This window comes from Pagrus major, chromosome 5 (assembly GCF_040436345.1).
Source record: "Pagrus major chromosome 5, Pma_NU_1.0".
NCBI classification, from domain to species: Eukaryota; Metazoa; Chordata; class Actinopteri; order Spariformes; family Sparidae; genus Pagrus; species Pagrus major.
The window spans coordinates 37,772,119-37,796,372 of NC_133219.1; the positions used below are offsets into that span (position 1 = coordinate 37,772,119).

At 42.4% G+C, this 24,254-nt stretch overlaps 1 protein-coding gene across 2 annotated transcripts; it reads right to left on the reverse strand.

The window, feature by feature from the left end:
* Nucleotides 1–513: 513 nt before the first annotated feature.
* On the reverse strand, nt 514–23,510 carry acacb (acetyl-CoA carboxylase beta). Of its 2 annotated transcripts, XM_073466437.1 has the most exons (54): nt 23,264–23,510; nt 21,378–21,933; nt 18,216–18,348; nt 17,981–18,119; nt 17,482–17,591; nt 17,307–17,388; nt 17,115–17,213; nt 15,842–15,951; nt 15,626–15,736; nt 15,324–15,533; nt 15,063–15,233; nt 14,785–14,946; nt 14,538–14,701; nt 14,286–14,436; nt 14,073–14,176; nt 13,009–13,090; nt 12,774–12,919; nt 12,539–12,689; nt 12,320–12,454; nt 11,997–12,143; nt 11,729–11,917; nt 11,549–11,649; nt 11,366–11,454; nt 10,732–10,856; nt 10,523–10,636; nt 10,330–10,443; nt 10,150–10,239; nt 9,678–9,796; nt 9,289–9,312; nt 8,605–8,745; nt 8,410–8,506; nt 8,222–8,329; nt 8,045–8,101; nt 7,730–7,771; nt 7,428–7,643; nt 7,128–7,283; nt 6,825–7,028; nt 6,573–6,728; nt 6,269–6,391; nt 5,923–6,192; nt 5,706–5,803; nt 5,438–5,558; nt 5,237–5,347; nt 4,534–4,677; nt 4,323–4,443; nt 4,134–4,230; nt 3,952–4,048; nt 3,728–3,863; nt 3,464–3,641; nt 3,242–3,354; nt 2,977–3,131; nt 2,665–2,835; nt 2,322–2,458; nt 514–1,681 (listed from the first exon to the last, which is right to left on the reverse strand). In XM_073466437.1, exons 2-54 carry the CDS (start codon nt 21,911–21,913, stop codon nt 1,555–1,557), a joined length of 7,284 nt encoding a protein of 2,427 aa, XP_073322538.1. In that variant the 5' UTR covers nt 21,914–21,933; nt 23,264–23,510; the 3' UTR covers nt 514–1,554. The 2 variants fall into 2 exon arrangements, with proteins under 2 accessions (XP_073322538.1, XP_073322539.1); XM_073466438.1 differs by lacking the exon at nt 9,289–9,312.
* Between the last annotated feature and the right edge of the window lie 744 nt (nt 23,511–24,254).

Consider the following 24,254-nt stretch of genomic DNA (forward strand, 5'->3'; position numbering starts at 1 on the left):
GCTCATTAAGAACTAAAACTGCTGAAAGAAAAAAAGTATGTAAGACTTAAAAATATCTAGCTTTGCCAAGCAAAGACTCAAAGCCTGTATGAGGACAAAGACTCTATGTGGAGATGTAAGAAGTTAGCGTCCGTCCAGTTTTTTCTACTGTTCACTCTGCGTTTTAAAGCCTACCATACTGTAGCTCCCCCGTCTCTTGTCTGTTGTATTGTGCTAGACATTATTGCTGTGATGTTTTATTTATATTTATAAAAAGGCAGCTGGAGAAGGTGATGACTCTATCAATCCTTTGCTGTATATATTTGAATGTTCGCCACAGAAAAGCTTTCTTTCGACTGTATTTACCCACTTCATCCCAAAATGCCGACGTGTGCCAACACTTCCAGATTTTACACATTATTCTTTTACACACTGTGATTAACGTGTCTCAACGTCAGATGTATATTATGTTCATTAACTTGATCATAATAAAAATCAAAAGGGTAAATAAAAGAAGTTTCTTTTGCCAAAAAAAATATCTCAATGACATTTATTCACAGGCAGTCCTTAGGTGGAAGACAAACAAAGGAGTTTTTTATACATTCAAATGATATTTCGTATCTGGTGGTAAGGCAAATTAGGCAATCACTTTGGGGTCCACTTTGGCAATTAATGTCCAACCTGAGTTTAAGAATTACTGCATTATATTGAAGACATACCAACAAACAAGAAAAGAAAAAAATTCAGAAGTATCTCATACAGTGTCACAGTCTCTCCTATCATTCACAACATTGTCTTTGCTCACAAAACAGCACAACATGAACAGAGTGAGGATGAAACGATGGACGACTGAGTCCAGTGTCGACAGTGAAATGACAAAACTGCACTCATATTAGAAAAAAAGCTAAATCTGCTTATGTGCATTTCTGCGTTACAATACTGGTAAACATTTCATAATATTCATCAATGCAGAAATGAAAAATAATTGACTGATTTCACTATTTTTTTGGCTTCGAAATGTCATTATGTTTTTCGTTTTACTTGAAAACTGATCAAAGAATTGATCAGTCGTCTGAGCTACATTCAAAGATGAACACACATTCTTTACTTAATACACTCAACTGAAAATGACAACCAGCACCTGAATGTGAAGCCTTTGACTTCACGAACCTTGCACATCTCTGGCCTCAGTAGACTGCACAGAGCCTGTTAAAGGCTAATTTAACACTGATACACCTTTATGTACATAAATACAGTCAAGTGAAATGTGCACCGTCATTGTTTGTGAACAGGAAAGTTCCCAAACTAAGCAGCTAAAGACAAACTCTGCCTGTGAGTCGACAGTGGGACGGATTATCGCAGCATTTGATGCCAGTGAGTGCAACAGACGGAGCCCTGTAGTGGTGATAACTGAGGCACGACTCACTCTGTGTGTGCTTTAATACAAAGAATTGTCCCAACATTAATTATATAAAAAATAATCATACCATTTTGTTTCTTTAGTACTTAGGTCTTTTGTACAATCAACAAGAACAGAGGTTTTTTGTTTGTTATAATTATATAAACCCCTTCAGCTTAACTTGTGCTGGTGTCGTCCATAGTCGCGAGCAGATGCGAGAGTTTGGACCTCTGGGACGGAGTAATATTCTGGCTCATGTGGATGATGCAGTCCATGGCTAGGTCAGGGTTGGCCTGCACCAGGCTAGAACACAAGAGGATAATTACTATACAAGCTCAGCTATTAAACATACAGGAATAACTTGTTTTAACACATTAAAGACCAGATGCAACATTTGTGTGTTTCTCCCTTTAGAACCTGATGCAACGTGAGCATGTTTTGGATGATGTCAAGACATGTGACTGAAGAAAATTAATTGTGATTTGTTAACGAACACGAGAGCAAATGCAATAATTTCCAATTAAAGCCAAAAGTTTAAGCTCTTAAACGGCTTTCAAGTTTCTATCTGCTCCAGAAGCTGAGAAATAAAGGTTTTAGGGAGCACTGACAAGAAAACTTCAGGCTTTAGGAGGTGTTTTCAAACAACGCCTTAAGTTTGAGAATGCAGTTTAATGTCTGGCCAAGGTCTTAATGGGTTAACTGGGAAAATGCAGTTATAGTTACAGAATGGACTCAACAGCAAAGAATAAACTTGAGAACCTCGTTGAATTATTTGCTCTAAATGCTTCAAGATGGAGATAAATGTTATATGTCCTTTGGCTAATACTCAGGTTTATGTCTAAAACACAGCTCTGCTGATGTTTCAGTTGCTTGTCCTCAGCTAAATGACATGTAGCTTTTTGGCATCGGCAGGATTATGGCAATGAAAGTAAGCCTACATTACCTTCGGATGTGTTTCAAAGTGTTTTCTCTTTTCAAGTATTTGATGTTCTCTCGGATGGCTGATCGAGCGCCGTCCTCCTCAGACAAATGCTTCTCAAGCCACTCCACTACTGCCTGGTTATTATCCCAGAGATAAGCCTGAAGAAGAAGAAGACAAGCACCTTTAAAAATCTAAAAAAGTTGAAAATGCTCATTAAAAACAATCAGAACACTGGATTCATTAGACAAGCAACAACTAAACATTATCTTATATTGGCAAAGTTGGACACATCAGGTGCATCACTTCACAGACATCACTTGTAATGCATTAGCAGAGACATTAGTCCCTGACTGTCGTGACATACCTTGACCGTTCCCTCTGTTTCAACAAACCAGCGCCGCAGCATGGACTGCATGTGTCCGTCACTGAGGTCCTTGTTAGCCTGCAGAATCTCACACTTCACTACCTGCTCCAACAGCAGGCGACGCAGACGCCAGTAGAAGAAGGTCCGCACGTTCTTCCAATCCAAAATATCCTGTCGAGAGTGCCACATTTAATTTACAACAGTCACAAAATATCCTGTCGAGAGTGCCACATTTAATTTAATCAAATTTAATCACATTTTAAATACAGTCTCTACAGTTTGTTTGTGATTGTTTATGAAGTGCTCACTCACAGTGATGACACCCTTCTCCTGCATCCTGCCCGGGGTGTCATGGAGCTCTACAAACTGCACTGCCACCTGGTGGTAGATGGGCAACAGGAACTCTTCCCTTGCTTTTAGCTTTGACTCCAGCTCTCTGCTCTGTTTCTCAGACAGTTCTGGAGAAGCTGATGAAAACAGAAGACTTGCCAGTAAAGGTGTGAACATCCAGGAGTACTGCATTAAGAAATAAATAAATGGAAGTGGTTTCGTGTGTTAAATAAGTAATGGTCTTTACCAAGCTGCTCAACCAGACCAGCATAGACTGAATCCAGTCGTCTCATGGTCTTCAGCAGGTCCTTCCTCCTGAATTTGATCTCCACTGTACCCTCAGCCTCCAGCACACCACCTCTGAACACAGACACAACAACAACAGGGAGGGGGGACAGGCAGAAACATGTTATTCTCACACACGCCTGTTGCTTAGGGTATATCCGCACATGAAGCAATCATCATGTACCTGCTCTCCTTGTCCGCATAGAGCTCCATACACAACGGGTTGATGGTGGGGTCGATCACCACCCACGAGCCTCCTCTCAGCTCAGCGTGTGGTGGGATGTACACCAGCACCGGCTGATGGAAACCGCGCAGGGCGTCCACAATGTAGGCCCCAAACTTCAACACCTGGTCGTACATATCTGGGAGTGAAACGGTTAAATGATTAGAAACATGATTTTTGATTTTTAACGCAGTCTCTCTGCAAAGTTCAGTATTCATCCTATACCCTTCATTCCACCAGAGAAGCCCCTCCAGTTGGCAAACACCATGAGAGGCAGACGTTCACGGTTGAAGTCACAGATCGCCTGAGCGGTTTTAAAGGCTGAATCTGGAAACCACACCTGACCAGCCTGCTGCAGAACCTGACGTCAACACACAAAGTCATGAGAAGAGGTGAAATACTATGATATAATCTGTTTAAATCATAAACATGTGGTCAGATTTACTCACTTTAGATTCTGAATCCAGGTTTGCTGGATCGGCTGGGACCGTCAGCTCAACTGTGCGTGTTTCAACAGCGATGACACCGAGGGGAATTCCTCCCAACCTGTTTTCATACAATTGAATTATCAAATAAAATCACTTCACACACACATTTTCTGAACATGTAAATCAAGTGTAAACAGATTTACCGTGCTCTTCCCGTTACCACTGTCCGAGCCCATGACTCCATGATCTCCATGAAAGAGCCCTGGTCGAAGAATCCACTCTGCCAGGCACCTCTCACAGCTACGGACATAAACGCAGAAAAAAAGAAAATTAACCAAGCTGTATACTGAAATAAGGCACTTTCAGAGTTTAACCCTCCTCTTGGCACTCACTGGGGTGAGGTCTACCCGCCAGCATCCAGCGTGGGTCATATGGTGCTTTTGTTGGAGTATAATCGATCTCTCTGTCCACTGGATCTATAGTTGATATAACAGGCACAGGGGATTGTTTGTTCTGTGAGGAGAAGAAGAAGATGAACTGTAGTTAGTGATCTGATGTGTTGTTCACTTCAAACTACACAAACTCTCACACATTCAGCCAAACCTTTGGCATATAGGAGAGCCACTTGAGGATGGTGAAGACGCCCTCAAAGTCGTCCGGCACAGTGGTGTGCGTGACTCCATTATTGTGCATGATCTGGATCCCTCCCAGCTGGTTATTGGAGGTGTAGACCTCTCTGCCCAAAACCTTCACAGAAACAAAGACTTCAATGCACTGTATGTAATTTCCACCACAAGGGAAATGTACTTCGAGGCAAGTCTGACATAGCCAGGCTTCCTTTGGGTGAAGAAAGTCAAATGTTACAGCGAAAAGCAACACTGTTGTTGGAAATAAGGCAGGAAGGCTGCAGTACATTTTCTCACCACTTGGTGCACACTCGGTGTCTAAGGTTTATTTCTAAGGACACACCTGCACATTCACAGCTGCTTAACTCTAAACTTGAAACCACAAATTAAAATATAAAACTCAAGGACTGTATTTAGGTCAAACACTGTCACATATTGAAGGATAGGCCTTTTTTTAAATACTTTTCTTATTTCTGATTTTGTGCTTTAATATTGAATCAGGATTCCCGCTCTTTTCTAGAGATAATTTTCCAGGACTTTTTCAGTGACGATCTAGCCGGTACGACAGACAGAGATCGTGCCTATACACTAAAATGTTCCTTAATTAATTAATTGATAACCCCAATGCCTTTTTTTCTTGTGAATCTAAATGACTTTAATGCATCATTGAATCAACAAACCTTGTTCAAAGCGCCGGCTCCAGTCAGGATAATGTGAGAGTTCTCCACCTGAATCACCCTCTGACCCAAACGGACCAGGTAGGCTCCGATTCCAATAGCGCGACATGTCACCTGCAGGAGCATAAAGAGTGAATGAGGAAAAATGTCCAGGAGGTTCATGTGGGCTCCTCCTACTCAGAGAAATCAGCTCCACGTTCTCACCATACTGATTGTAATAATCTCCTCGTAGGCCTGAGAGGATTCTCCAGCAATCATGCCAGAACCTCGGAGGTTCTCAACCCCGATACCATCGTCCTTCCCAATGATGTCGGTGATGATGTACCTGAAACAGATGGACGCAGCAATGAAGACCAATAAATCCATACCTATCTAATCTATATCTAATCTTTTTTACCCCACAAACACAAGTTTAGGGTGTCACATATCTAAATTAGCTGAATTTACTTGACTGACTGATGACTGATTATACCTGGACTCTCCACCTTCCTCTACATGGTGACAGTGAACAGCACTGGTGGAGCTGATACGTGTGTAGTCCTGCGGTGTCAGGTAAAGGTACTTGAAACCCTACGGACAAAGAGAAATAACTTATAACATTAAATATCAAACCGCACATTCATATTGCTTCCCCATGGTCCTTTCCTCCACTCGTGTATGATGCAGACATTAGGAGAAGCAAATGTCACCTTGTAGGGGTCAGAGGGGTCGATCCAGGCCACCTGGAACATGTGTTTGATCTCTTCAGCGAGGCCGATGCGCGCTCCACTGTTGGCTGCGATGTAAATGCGGGGGATGCCCTCAGCGCGAGCCAACTCAGACGCCTTGAGGAACAGCTCGTCCTCTTGAGGACCAAAAGAGCCGATCATGTGAGTGATGTCATTACAGATGACGATGATATCTCTGCCCTCTGGGTACTCTGGAGTCTTCATCTTCATCTTGAAGGCAACCATTCCCACCTGGTGAAGAATGGTTATCAGTATCATCACAGTGAGAAAGAATGAAGTGACTTAAATGCTCTAAAAGGTCCCTTACATCATTGTCACCAGGCAGCCGGTTCATCTGCACGAGTCGACCTTGAGGGTCCAGAACCAGCTCGGTGCACATCAGCACGTCTTTAGGGTGTTTATCTCCTGGACCCCACTGCTTAAACAGAGCCTACAGGAAGATTTTCAGTATCAGAGTCAGATATCTTAGGAATCATTAAAAACAAAAAAAACAGAGATGCACCAATCGACTGGAGAGGGATCGGTTGCACCGTTTCTCTTTAAGGAAAGTAAAACAATGTGGTCGAGGGTTATAAATGAAATATAAAATTATCTGAGTGAGTTAGCAGTACCTGTCTAAACATCTCAGGAAAGTCATAGATGTACGTAGTCCCCAGGGTTTGAGCCTGAAAACGCTTGGCCTGCAGCAGGTCTTTGGTCACATACGGAGTGTTGATCAGCATGCCATGCAAGGGACCCTGCTTATCTCCATACGACAGGAACATGATCTGAAAAGGGAGGAATGATGAGCACACAGCATCTTTTGGTTTACATTTAATTGAACAAAATGCATAAATGAGGCGACCTCAGTGCACAGTCCCCACCTGTCCAGAACTTGGGTCAGTGACCTCCTTGTACAGGCTGATGTCCAAGTAATAGCCAGACTCATTAGTGAGAAACAAGCGGACAGGAATGGCGTTCCCATTTGGTGTGAGACGGATGTTGATCTTCAGCTCGGCCTGCAGGACCCTCAGCTTCCAAAGACGGCTGCCGTATCGCATCACCATGGAGCGAACAGACTCCTCTATCTGAAGGGAAGAGGACATAGATGTTAAAAAGACCACTGAGAAATAAGTATATATATTCAGTTCATTATGGACCACAGAAATAATGTGCTGGACACTGACTTTAGACGGGTCCATGATGACAGTGGGGACGAAGTTGAGGAAGATGTGGTTGCAGTCTGTGCGGACACTGGTGTTACTGAAGGCCACCTCCAACTCATCCATGGCCTCCAACAGAAGACGTTCTCCCTCATTTTGAAGATATTCAAAGGAGGCTTCCTGTTTGTGTAGAAAAAGGGATTTAATCACCTAATCAGGGAATCAATGCTTTGGTAAACAGGTAATCTAAAATCGTAACAACTACCAATGATGTCTATGTTTCTAAAGAATCAATAAGGTGTACTTTAACGTTGCTCCGCTTACCTTTGTAATGAGATCTGAGTGGCGGATGATAGCTCGTATGAAGAAGCGGTAGTCTGTGACTTCAGCCCCCTCCTGCACACGAGCAGCACCGAGGTAAAGTTGCATTTTGTGGTTGGCACAGGGGACGGCTGTCAGTTCGAAGTTCCTCATGCGGTTAAGCTCCAGCTGAAACGCTAAAGCCGGCTCCAGATTACGATAAATACGGTCCTCTTGGAACTGAGGAGAGGGACAGATCGGGTCATCTTCTCGACCCCGGAGCAGCACATTAACTAAATAGCAATATACAGTCTAGTAAAACTTACCCCATCTCGAGCTCTGAAAGTGAAGAACTTGGGAAATTCTCTCTGTTCAAAAGAAATATCAGAATAATAATAAGACACTGAGCAAATGTATTATGTACCTGCCAGAAGCACTCAAATTTGCAGCTTTACTGAACAAATTTGTGCAGATATCGTGAATACAATATGAGGATTTGATGGAGAATGAAGGAGGAGAGCTACGCTAAGATCATCTAAGAGTATCTACATTATTATAAGTTCTATTTTTATTAAAAGAGAAGCAAACATTAGTTATAAATGCACCACTTATACAAAATGTTAATTTTGTTGTTGATTTACCTTTTGTGCAATCAAAAATGTGATTCTCCTGATTCCATACTCAAAGAGGACAGCTTTCTGTAAAAAAACAAATAAATAAAACACCTTTTTTAGTTCCATCATGAAAACAGAGACAATATCTCACATTCACAAAAATCACAAGAGTCACGTGTTAAGGAACAAGGTCTGGAAGCTGACCTTCGACTGGGCAAAGGCAGTGAAAGCTGTAACCAAGGCATCGTCGTCTTCTGTGTCTGCTGTCTTTATGGACACGTTAATGATGTGGATTGGGTTCTCCCTCTTATTCTGTAGGAGATGGAAGAGAAATCAGCAGCTGCAAGGAAAAACGGATGACAACAGCCTTTTTCATTTTCAACAGCGCTCACCCTGAAGTTCTCCTCCTCGTAGAGACTGGAGGACTCTGAATACGGAGCCGTCTCCAAGAGCGGTTCTGCGAAGCTGGAGAGAACTTCATCGAAATTCCTGCAAAAGAAAACAGAAAAATATCAACAACTTTGTTCATATATCTTTATCAAAACGAAAACCAGAGGAAAGTCAATTATCAGCAAGTTCAAAGTGACCTTTTGAAGTTGTCAACACACTGGAAAGCCACCATGGCTCCCATACGCTGACAGGGAGGAGACAAGGATCCGTCCAGGAAGAGCTCACTGCTCTGCCGCCTCATTTTACACTGGCCTGATCCACCGACTGGCACAGGAAGCCTGAAAATGGGACAGACACACAGACCATGACAGCAAAGACAGGACCACAGAATGATCACAGAGAAAACACTGAACAGCACGAGTACGAGTACAGTACGACCACCTTAACATCCAATTACAATTACATCCAGTTGATAGGCACATTTCCAGTAACTTAATTGAAAGGGATTACGAATTGTTGTTGTCTGATTGAGAGTTGCAAATCGTGAATTAAGATCTGATGCTGGAGAATACAGGCTCCCCATTCGCTAGCAGTCAATAGAATTGCAGGCATAAAGTTTTTAAGAGGAACATGAATGAAATTAAAGATGAACCTCTTAAAAAAGCTAGGCATTGCTTTACAGGTTGAGAGAAGCAAAGACAAACGAACGTATGGAAAAGCTCGGCTAACAAGTGAATTAAGAAGGACTTGTTAGAGGAGTCCTTAAGCATGTTTCTGGTTTCACAGGACAGAGGAAAACACGATGCTTGTCGACATGCATTGTTGTGAGACATACACAAGATCAGGTGGTTTGGCTGGTTGGGGGAGGAGCTTTACTCTACCTGTTCAGAGTAGGGCTGCTCCCTCTGAAATAAGATGATTGACAGGTGAATATCAGCAGTGGATGATCAGAACTTACCTCTACTTCGAGGCATCACGATTAGAATGAAGCACTTTTAAAAGAAGCTGAGCAAAATTCACATCAATGTCTAGTCGGTAAAATCATTCTGCATTCAGAGTTAGCCTCAAGCATGTCACAGCAGCAGTTTATAGGCCCGCTCGCCACCTGCACCACTGGGTGAAGGTTTTGACGACTTATCTTTATTGATCTATCAAGCCAATATCATGTTTTGGAAGTGGTATTGATTCACCAGCAGCTCAATAAATAGATGTACTTCATCGGTGGCCTGAGAGTCTTTGCAGCACAGTTTAGTGGAAAAAAACACGTTACCTGTTCGGATGTGACGACGGCAGCATGAACTGGAAGTCTACAGCACACGTTCCATCCTGCAGCTGGTGATGCTGGATGCTATTTAGCTCATAGGCGATGTAAGCTCTGCGCACGTACACCTGTAAGTCGTGACAGAACGAGTCATTATCACTATTTAAGTAATAAAAATGCATACGAGAGAAACTACTTAAAGGGATATTATAAAGGATTATATACAGACTCATTCAAAAACAATCCCTCTCAGTCATCAGCTGAAGTGTGTGGTGGTCTCTGTATCTGCATCTCAGATACAATATCCTGAATGTCTGTGTGTATAAACACACCCAAGCAGAGCTACACACACACAGGAAGGGTGGAGTGAAACAGCTGACAGGGTGAAGCGTGCACCCACACCGCTCCCTCGTTCATTCACTCATCCACTCACTCACTCGCTTGTTGAACCAACTGGTGTGTTTACGAAACAGAAACTGACCTCCAAGGCAGCCATGCAGACGACTTGATTGGAGTGATAGAAGAAATTGGGCAAAACATCGAAAATGGACGTTTCGGAGAGAATGAGTTTCTGTGCCGAGAAACAAAAAACAAAAACACGTGTTATTCATTTGTTTTTTCAGCTGCTGATCACAATAAGATTTCTCCACGCGAGGCTGACCTTCAAGTTTTCTGGACAAAACTGGTGGCCGTACATGTCGATGGCCGACAGGAAGATGGACTCCACCTGGTTGTGCCTCAGTTCGTACGATGGTAAATGGGAGGCGATCAAGACCTAAGACACATTTAAACATATAATATTAAAACATTATATTCAGCGTTTTGATTGAGAAGCGGGCAGAATCTGATGTTACCTGTCTGGCTCTCAAGGCCACCTTCGAGTTCTCCATCTTGCTGAGCTGCGTGAGCTCGTTCAGAATGACCATCAGCTCATCTGCTAGCGTGGGATCCCTTCCACACAGCTGATCCTACACAGGGTACAAAGTGTCTTTCACTAAACTCAAGTGTTGGGAGGATTGTTTTTTTTATCCATGACAGTGTTCAGGTTGATTAAACGCCTTACTATGAGCATTGTGACGAGGACGTTCTTTTTGGAGACCTGGGCATGAGAGAAGATATACTCCAGCACAGGACTCATGTCAGGTTTGTGCTTTTCTCTCAGGTTGATTACACACTTGTCATAGTGAGCTGTTTGTGAGAACAAGAGTGAAGTGATGTTAGTTGTGACAAACAATAGTTCAGCAAGGAAGGAATCACACACTGAGAAAGTGAGAGACTCGGATTGGAGTCTGGATTTAAATGTTTCTAGTTTATACATTACAGACAGGCTGTTCAGAAACATTGGCACAAGTGCAGAGTACAAAAGTGCAAACAGTTCAGTCCATGTCGGACTTTCCTCAGTGCAAAAAGAGCACGGTGAAGTCCATCTTTCTTATCTTAATGAAAGATGCATTGCTGTGCACTTTCTGCACAGAGGAAAGTTCAACCTGGAAAAATAAGGCAAGTGCTGCAGCGGGTCAGAATCCTTTTTGCAAGTCTTTCCTGCATGATAACTTTTTCTCTGACAACCACACCAGAGAAGAAGACAAGTTTTAAGGCACAGCTCAACCCTTGCGAACCATAGCTATGAGAAACACCTCACAGCTCAGATTACAGATGATCGAGAGTTTTAATTCAATTTAGCGGATTAATGTCACCTTGTTGAAACTGCATCTCCACCTCCAGGTATCGTTTCAGCAGATCGAGAACGACAGACTTCATGTAACCACGGACTCCACTGCGGTACCTGGACAAGACATGTTCCAACCCGTGTCAATCAATGCAATACCGATATTGTTCTGTATGTTTTGCATTACTGCTGACCCAGACAGGACACTAACCTCTGTACCAGCTGAACAATACTCTGAGTGTTCATGAAGAACACCTCCCTGTCAGCCTTCCTCTGCAGGGTGGCTGCGTGGCTGTCTAGAACATTTGCAATCTGGAATAAAGAAAATCGTATTACACTGACCACAATAAATATCTGTATTCAAAGCAGTATGTCACCGTGCATCTCTCACCCTTTGGCTAGGGAACTGGCAGAGGACAGAGGTGATGTTGCTCGCGTACTGGGCCATGACTTTTCGAATATCCTTCTCGACACCAGGTGGAATCCGACCCGCCACGCTCGTCATGATCTCCTGGAGCTCCAACAGCGGCAGAGAAGGGTCCCGTAACGTCTTCATCAGGGTAGCCACCCACTGTTTCAGCTGCAGACATGAACATGCACGTATAATTAACTGATTATATCATTTAAGAATCTGTAGTGGCAGAAAGCCTGCGATGTACCTTGCTGCTGAAGTAGGGCTCTTCAAGGCAGTAGCCATCCATGACTTTACCCAAGTTTTCCAGCACGCTGTGAAACACCTGGTGAAGTTTTTCTCCAACAATGGGCAGAGGTTGCTGGGGTGGAAGTGTGGCTGTGTTCAGCTCCACCTATGACAGAAGAAAGACAAGAAAGTCTTGTTTTTTTGTATTATAAAACAAGTCCCCATCTACTTCAGTTGTTTAGGAGACTGCTGCAAAACTGTTTTGCTGTGAAGCTCCAGAAATGTTTTGTGGTCTACAAAACCTTCCCTTACTTTGCATTGGCAGAGCAGATAATGACTTACTAGATGTACACTGCTGTGATCATCCAGGTCTATACGTGCCACGACAGTACCAGGCTCCAGAACGGCTCCAGGTCTCTTGACAAAGTGGATACGACCATTCTGCTGCACAGTCAACGTCATCACCATCTTCATCACCTGAGACCGCAGCACAAACAGCCAGTTAATAAAAATCACAGGAAGGAAACGCATGCTTTCAGAGATCCGTTTCAGAACATTCACCTCGATCTCTGCATACGTCTCTCCTGCACAAACGTGATCTCCGTCCTCAATTATGTACTGCAGCAGTTTGCCAGCAGAGGGCGATCTCAGCACCGTGGGATCCGTCTCCTTCTCAAATACACAAGTCTTGTTGCCAACAGTGATGCGGTAGCTGTGGGGATGAAGTAATTCAGAAAGAATTAGTAAACACAAACAAACCAGATGAATCCAGATGTGCAGATTCAAGAGCTCTTGCCTGTCTATTTCCTCCTTCATGTAGGTGGTGTGGCTGCTGCCGTCATAGGACAGCAGGAGGCCGCCGTCATTCAGCCTGTGGACGTCTATCTCGATGTTCGAGCCGTTCATCATGATGACATAAGTCGTTGGGGATTGGCGAGCCACCTGCAGGCAGCAGCAGTGATTATTTATTGATTAGAAAAGGTAATAGGTTGAGTCAAACACTGAACTTGTGAAGGGAATGAAGCAGATACCTTGAGGCAGTACTTGACTCCTTCATAAATCAGGTCCACGTTGACAGAGTTGAGGAGGCTGGCTGCAGGAAGTACTTGGCCTCTAGAGATGCAGCAGATGTTTTTATTTGTCAGTGACTACATTATGGTTACATGTACAACATATTGCATTTGTTGCTTTTATTTAAAAAAAGACAATATTCCTACGAAGCTGTTAGTAAGTGATAAGAAATGTGGGCCTCTGTTTTGCGGCTCTACCCCGGCCTTACAAAGAGCACAGAGCTGACCGTTAACCACTGACAGGCACATTTTTCATTTTAACAAACTGTGGTAAAAACCCCCCACTGAAATGCATTTCCTGAATTAGAGCCAAACCATTTTTTTTGCAATGATCCCTCACAGGTTGTCATGAAATACAGAGACATGTTACTGAGGCAGGATATTTTACAGCTTAACAATACACTTGATTTTAATAATTATGAACTATCCCAGGCATCATTTTCTGCACTATAACCTCTAAAAATAAAAAGAGCTTTCATATTTTTGCATTTTGGGCAACATATACGCAGATACCAATATATCTGTGATATATATCGGGTCATAATAGCAGTAGTATCTATGCTGAATGGGCTGCATACATGTCCAAAGAATGCTCCTTAAACCTGAATAATATATCGGCATATCACACATATCTTAATGAGAAAATAACACATTTGGAATAATTTCTAATGTGGAATATCCAAACAGAATATGCTGTTTAAACGACCTGTATGAAAGTCTGAATGTTGTAATATTCAGTGGAATATAAGGCTATGTTCAGACGGCAGTCAAATCAGATTTGTTTATCAAATCAGACCTGAAAGAGAGAGTGTCTGCACTATAATATGCAAAGTGACCACACATCACCAACCTATCTGCATGGATTGCTGTGATAACGACGTAGGCGTCAGTAACTATGCATGCTCGTGTCGCAGCTTTTCAATATGGAAGCACGAGAAAGGGTGAGCCATAATCAATAATGCTGTCAAGTCGCAGAGCAGACAATTTACTGGTGACATTAATAAGAAGGGACTGTGTCTACTGACCTTTCCAGAGAATGTAGGAAGTCAGACATGCTCTTTCTGAAACTCGCATCAGCAACATGCAAAGCCCCACAAACGATACCCAGCATGGTGTCCGGTCTCTCCGCCTGGAGGGAAGTGCACATGGCGTCATGAATAAAGAAGCTACACACAAATTCAGTAGCCAAAATACCCGTCTGTGCAATGATTTATGTAGCATGGTCTTCAGTCTCCTACCTGCACTTTCTCCGCGATGAGATGATCCAGCCAGCCGGTGTCGATGTCATTGTTCCTGAAGCTTTCTGTCTCAAGTAACTTAATGAGGTATTCAACTGTGGTCCTGAAGTCGCCTCTGATGGACAGCTCCTTCATAGCCACCACCATGTTCCTGAAGCACAGGGAAAACATGACACCTGATAAACACAAATGTCTTCTAAGATGTAATTATTGGCAGGTCAGAGCATTTTAACTAAAAAAAAGAGGGCTTACGAGATGGCTTCTTCACGGTTCTCGCCCCAGGAGAAACAATGTCCAAACTGGGAGTCAGCAAATTCATGCAGGCCACCCGTCGCCCCCACGCTGAAATAACCCCAGACGTTTTTACTGCTGCGGAAGTTCAGCTCCTGCACGGTGCCCGAACTGGGCTTGAACCCCTGTTGAGTGAAGGAGAACGAGTCAGTGGTGCAGATTACAGGTACATCACAAAACTGTGAGCGTTGATGAAACTGAGCTCTACCTCATCAGGGTTCTCACTGGTGATCCGAGCAGCTATGACGTGCCCTCTTGGACTCGGCATGCACTCTGGAGTCTCAAAGTTAATGATGGTGTCACCCCATGGAGATTCTCCATAAAGCAGGCGGATGTCCTTAATTCTATGAAGGGGAATGCCCATCGCAATCTACCAGAGATGAAACAGTTAGTGGAAGGGTTGGATCTCTGGCTTTAGTCTCATTTGCAGGTGAATTACTGACTTGTTCTGTGGTATAATTATTGTTCTTGGTGACAGAAGTTTACCTGAAGCTGGGCAGCTGGCAGGTTCACATCTCCGATCATCTCTGTGCAGGGATGTTCCACCTGCAGGCGAGGATTCAGCTCCAGGAAATTAAAACTTCCGTCTTCAGAGAAGAGATACTCCACAGTACCTGCGCTCACGTAGCCCACCATCTTGGCCAGTCGCACAGCATACTGGGCCAGAAAGGAGGAGACCAAATGTCAAGATTCAACCAGAGTTTATCAGGGTGGGAAAATAAAATACATGCAGCGGCGTAAACTGACCTGTTCCATCTGCTCAAATGTTGAGGGAGCGGCTATGGTGGCGGGAGCCTCCTCTATGATCTTCTGGTGCCTCCTCTGGATGGAGCAGTCTCGTCCAAACAGAGAGATGGCATTTCCATATTCGTCAGCCAGAATCTGAACCTCGAGGTGTCTCGCATGCTGAGCCAGCTGCATGATGAAGATAGGCGAGCCGGGTACCTCGGCCTGAACCTGCACTCAAACAAACAATACAAACCAAGCTGTGAGAATAACATCACATTTCAACTGCATAAAGTCCAAATTAGAAAGAAATCAACACAAACCTGTCGAAAGAAACTTGTAAAATCTTCAGAACTTTCTACTTTACGGATTCCCTTTCCACCTCCACCCTCAGAGGCCTTGATAACAACCGGATAACCAATCCTCTCAGCACCCTGCAAAGGAACATCACATAAAATACAAGTTAGCTACAGATCCTTGCTTGCAGGGAATTATTTTAGGAACAAAGAAGTAACTGTGTAGATATCAAATATTCTTACTGCCAGCCCATCATCTACATCCTGAACGCAGCCCTTTGTGTAGACCTCCGGAGGAACGCTGATTACACGGCCCTGTCTTTGGTCCTCCTCTGCCCAGTCCACTCTCAGACCTGCAGCACCACGAGACACAACGATAGAGCATAAAATCTAGTGCTGCAACGATTAATCGATTAGTTGTCAACTATTAAATGAATCCCCAACTATTTCGATAATCCATTAGAATCATTTTTCAAGGTAAAAAAGGCCAAATTTACTGAATCCAGCTTCTTAAATGTGAATATTTTCCGGTTTCTTTCCTCCTCTATGAGAGTAAACTGAATTTCTTTGGGTTGTGGACAAAACAAGACATTTCATGTTTTGGCTTTGGGAAACACTGATCAACATAAAAAACTAATCAATTAGTCAATAACATAATTGACAGATTAATTGACAATGAAAATAATCATTATTTTGTATTGTTATTATTTCATTTTTAGATCACAATTTTCATGTTCACTGAAGAAACTATTAAAATCATGATGATGTGACCTTTGTTTGTGTCTGTACTGGGGAAGCACATTTTAAGAAATGTCTTTAATTGATAGTCAGCTACCTTAACAATTGATTATTGGTTAATCATTAATAATATATGAAATATGTTGGACTAGAAAACCTGTTTTATCCAGTGACATGTTTCATGCAAAATCAGATTAAGCTACATTAGAAGCTAAAAGCACAGATCAAGTAAACACTAAGTTACCTAAATGATCTCCGGTATGTTGCTAAACAAAAACCAACCCATACTGAGGTTGCTAAATGGCTTGAGTGTAATAATATCAGTTTGTGTAGAACGTCTTTTTGTCTTTCTTTATATAACAAATGACTTGTATTTTAATTAAACACATATTTTCATACCAGTATTTTGTATTTTATTTTTAAGCAGATTCTCAACAGTGATTAATTGATCAGTAATTAATCCTTAACATCCCAAGTGTGAACCAAACAATCATGTTTTCTTACATGTGGAGAACAAGATTTTGTATCTCTGCAGCACCTCTACACATCTTCATTATAACGCTGTTTTGTCACATTTGACTTTTATCTAAAAACAGGGCAGCTTCAGTGATTTGGATATTGCACTTGACCATATTGCAGTTTTGATAACATTCTGATTAAATGTGCACCCCTCATGCACAGATATGGACTTTAAACTGACTCATTCACAGCATCCACAGTACAGTTGGTGCCACTATACACAATGTGGACTGAGACAGTGTGGGATGTAAAGCATCACCTGATCCGCTCCACGGTAACGTGGGAATGTCGGCACTCTGAGCCACAATGGAAGAAGCCACCTTGTCCCCGAGAGCCCACATGGCCTTACACGACGGCCCTGAGAGAGAGAAGAGCAGCCAGTCAATGAGATCTGACACATAAATATATAAATAATAATGTGAATATTCTGCGGTTGCAATCTGGATTTTACCCAAGAAAGATATCTCCGCTTTGTTCAACAAGTCGGGCAGTTTGGGATTTTCTGAGGCATGACCCCATCCAGCCCATACAGCCTGTTAATGAAGGTACACACACATGTAATCATTAATCACAGTTTTCTTATTAACAGAAGGAGCACTGATGTTTAGATAAATGGTGAAGAGTACCTGCACTGGGATCCTTTTAGCAATGTCTACTATCAGCTCCACGTTGGCGTAGTTGTTATTGTTCGGCCCACCGGGTACAGGAACGTAATGGTCGGCCATTTTAATGTATTCTATAAAAGAAAAGAGCAACAAAAAACAGTCAAAAATGTGCAAAAATTTTTCCAATTCTTACATACTGCACCTTTAAAATTTTGTAATTTCCTGGTAAGACAAGCTAAATTAGAGCGAGGCCATATACCATTCTCTATTACTGAAAAAGAAATCGTACTCTACTAGTCTAAAAACCAGCATTTTCTACTTATTTCAAACCTTTTAACTCTTTAGCCGTCTTGTTTCTAGACTGGAACCAACTTATTTTAACTTTGATTTCTTGTTAAGTAAAATAATCCTGCTGAACAACACAGATATTTCACTAGTGTGAAGTCATTTTCCTCTCAAATTCAGTGTGTATTTTAGATTTCCTTTTTTGCAGTGTGGGGAGTAATAAGCTGACAATAACCTGCATTGGCTTTCAAGTCCTCAGGGGTTACCATGACCACGAAGCGGATGGTCCTTTCATTGCGAAACATTTCGTAGGACCAGCGACGGATAGAGCGCATACATTTGACTGCAGCGATACCATTGTTGGCTATCAGCACCTGTAACAGAAGCAGAAAAGCCTTAAGAAAGACAGTAACTGAAAAAAATGCTGCAGTGTCATTAAGAAGCAAAAGGAAGAGATTTCTCATTCTTACTTTTTCTATGACACGGTTGCCACCAAATCTCGTGACAAACTCGGCAGGAGAGGCCACCGTGAAGTCCCTCTGAAGATCCATCTTTCTGTGTTCACGTCCTTTTTTCACCAAGTGAAGACCAGACATGCTAGGCCTGCAGTGGGAAGCTCATGGTTAGCCTTCTTACCTCAATAACACAGCAAAACACGATTACCTGGGTGTGTTCTGTATAGCTGCACTGCAGGCTGTATTTCATCCCTCAAAACATCACAACCAGCAACAGGCTGCAGTGTTTCTCTACAGGCATGGTGGTAAAAACTTCATACAGTAGGGACAGCAGCACGGAAACTCAAAAACCCAAGTCAAAGTTCAGTCTCTTTCCCAAGACTATGGACCAACCCATTAGCGTCTGACCTTATCTTCAAGAATTGCACATAACCGTCGTTCTAGACAGAAAACAGTTCGCAGAAAACTGCAAACTCAACAAAGTACATAAATAAGGCCAAAGCTATCACTCTCTGCATTCCTCTCTATCGGACGTTCATCAGAGCAGAGATAATAAAAGGTAAATGTTGCGTCAGCACGATGCATTCACACAGACTATATGGCACCTTCGCCCAATCAGGCGACAGGGTCGTCTCCAATAACTGATAAAACACACTGTAAGTTCAAAAACATCCGAAATGCATCCGCAAGGCGAGTCAGAGTGAAACCTGGAGCTTCAATATAGCATCCATACACTTTATAACTTATACCGAGATGGAAGAAGTGCTCAGATCTGGTACTTAACCTGCCACAGTGTAGAAATACTCCGCTGCACAGTAACTTAATTTAAACGTAGTGAAGTAACAAGTAGAATATTAGTAGCAAAAAATGGAAATACTCAGCAAGTACCTCAAAATTTTACTGAAGTACAAGACTTGAAAAAATCTACTTAGTTACTTTCAACCACTTTTTAAATGTCAGAGTTTCTGTGATCAACACTGTGAAGTCCAAACTCATTATAATCTTTAATTTGACATTATTTTGAATGACGTGGAAAAAAATCAGAATTCACCTAAATCCTTGATGTTAACTGTGATTTTACACAGATAACTATGTACATGCAGTACTATCAGATTATTATACACAGTAGTCATTGATAAATATTCTTTCCTTACTTAAATGATAAATAATGAAGACCATGAGTGATCAAACGCGCCAAAGTCAACATAATAATCTGGTCACATGAAAGTTTGGTTTGAGACAAGCTCTATTTTTATGCTACAGAAGTGAATAATCTGAATAATCTCAGCTGGTTTTCTGTTCGATTACAGATTCTTGCAAAACCAAAAAAGGGAGGTTATAAATGTACAACTGAGCTTTCACCGACGTGGTAATCTTATTATTTAAATTCCTCTATAATCTAAATACCAGCAGTGTTACAACAATAACTGTGGAGTGTGAAACATTTGGAAACATTGCTGACATTAACAAAACGAACACAACGTGACTGCTTCACGTTTCACCATTTGACACCTTTTGAATAAAAGCTGGAACAACTTTAGATATCTGTACGTACCCTTATCATCAGCCGGCTCATATCACCGTGCTCATTCCAAAGTCCCGTTGCACCACAGCCCACTTCATATAGAAATGATGTCGCAGGCTAAGATATCTCTGAGAAACACCTGTGATATACACTGTGAAGCCGGAGTGCAACTCTGTCAGAGCCACAGACATGAACTTTAAACTTAAGTCGAGAAATCCAGATTGCACTCGACCATTGAGCCACTTTTTTGATAACCTTGCGTGTCATGCACTCTTGATCCACTTTTTGATCTTTTTCCAGGACACGAGGCACAACCGGGCAGGGTTTGATTTATCCAGTCACTGAACAAACAGTGAGTATCTATTCATAAACATGAGTTACGGACTCAGAGGCAAACAACTCATCAGCTTTTTTTTTTACTGCAAGGATAAAGTTATTCTGGTCTGTCTTACACACTTCCCGTCCTCGAGGGTAAACATTGTCGCAGTGTTTTTTTTTATTTCCTCAAACTAACATGTGCCAAGAAAAGCTCTGTTCAGTTACATAACTACAGTATGGCCACATGAGCGATCCTTCCTGTTCACAACCATGTCTGTACAAGTTGCGACCGGTCCAGTATTCATCTTACTTTCATCAAAATGCCTTTTCCCATTATTCCTGCATGTGATATCTGTCCACATAATAAACACTGCAGCAACAGGATCAAATTACAGAGAACGGCATCCAACTTTTAATGGCTCTTACCTTCGGAGATATGGGAACAAACCGTTTCCCTCCATTGTGCAGCCTATATTATTATCCTACGAGGCTGAGCAATGACGCTAAGATCTTAAAATCTAACCAAAACAAAATGTTCCCTTTCAGGACTCTTCCTCCTCTCTCCCCTCCCACACTTGCAGAAAAATAATGTAGGGATCCCTTGTGACAGATCACAGGCAGTTCCTCACAAATAAACGGTGCCAACAGCAGGACAAAAGTCTTCAGTCTCCTTCAGAAACTACTATCCAAGAGAAATCTGCACAGTTTTCAAAAGTGCCTCTTAAAAGATGCTTAAGATTAAGGAGAGGAAAATCTCTTACCTTCCCCCCCTTCATGATGCTTCCCACACGTAGCACAAACAGCTTAATGCATTTGGTCAATCCAGATAAGCATGACAAGTTGAACATGCAGCCGGCTGCACAGAACAACCCCTCTGACCCACGATCATACCATATACCATCGGCGGGTAGGAAAATAACTCTCACTGTGCAGGCTAAAAATAAAAATAAAAGTTAAAAGAGTTAAAAATATAAATGGCAAGTGTTTTTGTTCGCTGTGTTGTGACCTAGACTCTCACCACACAGTTCTCAAAGTCATTTGGTTCAGGCTCTTGTTCCAATAATAGAGCCGGGGTGTTTGGTATGCACAATAACCCAGGTCGACTCGATGCAGTCAGGTGATAACACGCCGCTTGTAAACACAGGACAAGTAGGAGCGTGACAATTTATCGCCAGCATGGCCACACAAAGCAACTAAGTTTATATCTCGAGTCATATTTGGCGTGTGTGGGATGCTTCCATGTCACATGCCGGAGTAACAACTTCCAGAAAAGGCTGGAGTGATGGGAAACATGCCCCGACCGTAGATTAACTGAGATACAAGCGAGGTCTTACTTGATGCCTGAGGAGCTGGACGGTGGCGCTGCAGAGGAGGCCTGCTGTTGAGACGATCTGCTGGTGGAGGTCTGTGGTTGAGATGCACCGCTCGGAGGTTTGCTGACCAGAGGTTCCTCATCTGAAGAGTTATCCTCTGATGCTCCCAGAATGAACTTGAGGCGTTCTCTCGCCTCGGGCCCTGAGCTGAGCATTGGCACTTTGGTTCTGGAGGGTTTCTGAGTGGTAGGCGGCAAAGATGGCTTTTCAGAATTTACCTCAGAGGACGCCTGCAGGGTCTCAGCGTCCACTGAGGCACCGCTGACCTGCAGGCTGTTGTCCTCATTGTGTTTCGAGGTAGTAGGAGCTGCTGACGAGGAATGTTCGCCCGGATGAGGGGATTGTGTAGAGGGAACCTCCTCCTCGGCTGGAGGAGGATCACCACAGCCAGACGGAGATTCCTCTCCTTTCACGGGCATCGCTACTGTCTTGGTATTAATCCTCCACAGCAGCAACAATATCCATAGGATTAATCCCAAACCTGCGAGTGGGAGCATTCACAGACATCCTCCTGGGACTGCAACAACAGAACACAGTGAGCATTATAATCCAGACAAGATGGACATGATGTATTTCCCCTCTGGGCATCAATACAGGATTATCTCACGCTTATGTTAAAAACTGAGTGCCAGTCTGGCAGTCAGCGCTCACATATCGATATCTGTCAACGGTCCATCAGTTGGACTAGAACGAAGAGACTTTTAAATAGAGAAACCTTTATGCTGTGTAGACCTGCTGTCTGTGTACTATTCTAGTCTGCAGACATTTCTCCTGAGCTGATCAGAGGTCAGAAAGCCCTCTCAGGACACAAGCATGCTGGGTAATTTGAGATAAGTCCAGTGGGTTCTCCTCAACTTCAAAAGACAGGAGAGAAAACATGTAGAAAGGTTTATTTTCATTACAGCTCAACCCTGACAGAGCAGAGCTGGTTTTGAATTACATCAAATCAATTAAAATCATATAATGAGCGATCATTTAAATTTACACCATCACACAAACTCTTCTTGACTTTAAGGTCCTTTAAATGATTTAATCTAGGTGTTATGCAGGTTAATATCCCAGCTGAGCTCGGCAGGCTGCGTTTCCCAGCCAGCGTCCAGCGAACAGACTGCCTGTGACAGCTGACACGACAGCCAAGTGTGGCCGCTTCATTTGGGCTAAAGGTCAACACAGAAGGAGTGAAGGCTGAGGAGGAGGAGGGGGCATAAACATCCACACAAACAGCATTAACGAGCACCTGAAGGCAACTGAGTTAACAAATAAAAAAATGACGTGAGACAAATATGGATTCTTCGTGTCAAATACAGAGGACATTAATGATGTTAATACCGAGTCTCATGAGAATACAGAGACATTTGTCCTCTGGAGCCACTTTGACTTTGACACAGAAAAAAGGATGAGGCATCACTTTTCAGACAATCTCTTAACACATTTAGTTTTTTAGATTTTTCTTACTTCATATGTCATTAATTGAAATGACTTTTAAAGTTTCTTTTGGAGGTCATTTGTAGTGTCAGCACTGACATTTCTAAATGAAAAGTTCCCCTAAAGAGCAGAAGTGTGATAAAGTGTGTTGACTCTAGCTTCATGTTGACTCATACAAACTGTCACAGACTGGACGTGTCTTGACAGCTGCGAACTGAACACATTCCTGCTTTCTCACAAAAAAAAACCTTCACACACATGTGACAATAAAAAGACTTTTAAGAGGAAAACTGATGTTCAATTCTTACAATCCTCCACCCCAGAAGCAGCTGTTAAGATCAGCATTAAGTCCACTTGTGTCAATGGTTAAAGTGAACTTGTAAAGTGGTTTCTAACTGTGAAAACATGTCATTTACACTCACCACAGCAGATAAAGGACATCACTGCTCAGTCGTTGTTGTTGCTGCTGCTGCTGCTGCAATACAAACACGAGGCTAACGAGCTAGCAAACAACCAGTCCTCTTATAATCCTTCATAATTTCACTAAACTCCCAGTAAACTTCTTCCTCCGCTGGCTGTTTATCTCTTCAAACTCCACCCAACCGTTTCTGGTCTTTATCTTTAATGATTTTAATGACAGCAGCAGAAAAATGCCAACGCGAGCCTCCCACCAGCTCAGTCCCTGCGCGTCCCCCCAGCAGCCGTCAGATAGTAAACATGTGTAGAGGGGGCGGGGCCACGACAAGCTCCGCCCAGGAAGGAGGGACGCGTCCGAAGATCGTGTATGTACAAGATGAGTCGGTCTGTGGTTAAAAAATCAATTGCATTTTTTTTTTTTTACACTTTCTACTTCAGCTTTATTAGTTACTTTACAAGTTCAGATTTTCTGATATGATTTTCAGGTTCATACTTTTATTTGGGGGTCCTGGTATAATAGGTATACATACTTTAATTTTTTAAATTTTTGATTTTTGCAGTTATTTTGTTTGTTTTGCTCTTGTTTTGGACAAATCTGTTGTCGTGTGATTTACTGAGATGGGTTCAATCATAAAGCCTATAGAGAAAGTATAAAAATAGACAAAGGGGGCAGGATTTAAACATGTTTTTTACTTTTTAAAAATATCTTTAATTTATGCCGTGTGCCAATTTAATTTACTTACTTATACTTACACACGTGAACAAATATTTCAAGTGTTCCCTTTATTATGATACGTTGATTATCCATATATAATAATGTAGTTGCAGAGACACAAAATGAAGGCTAGTTCTTAACAGGTTAATGCATTTTCCTTGCACAAGAGTGTATTTACTGTGTGGTATTAGTACTTATACTCAAGTACAGATGTGAACACTTCCTCCTGAACGCGGTTGTTAACTTCACCCAAACCATGAAGCAGTGAAGACTCTTGGGTT

Bases quoted from the DNA above. Each gene is read 5' to 3' on its own strand.
- acacb (XM_073466437.1), bottom strand. From the start codon at position 21,913: ATGCTCCCACTCGCAGGTTTGGGATTAATCCTATGGATATTGTTGCTG. The intron at 11,918-11,996 runs GTACATCGCAGG...TCATGTCTGCAG, and splicing joins AGCCCTACTTCAGCAGCAAG to CTGAAACAGTGGGTGGCTAC. The intron at 1,682-2,321 runs GTAATGTAGGCT...CTTGTGTTCTAG, and splicing joins ACTTTGAAACACATCCGAAG to CCTGGTGCAGGCCAACCCTG.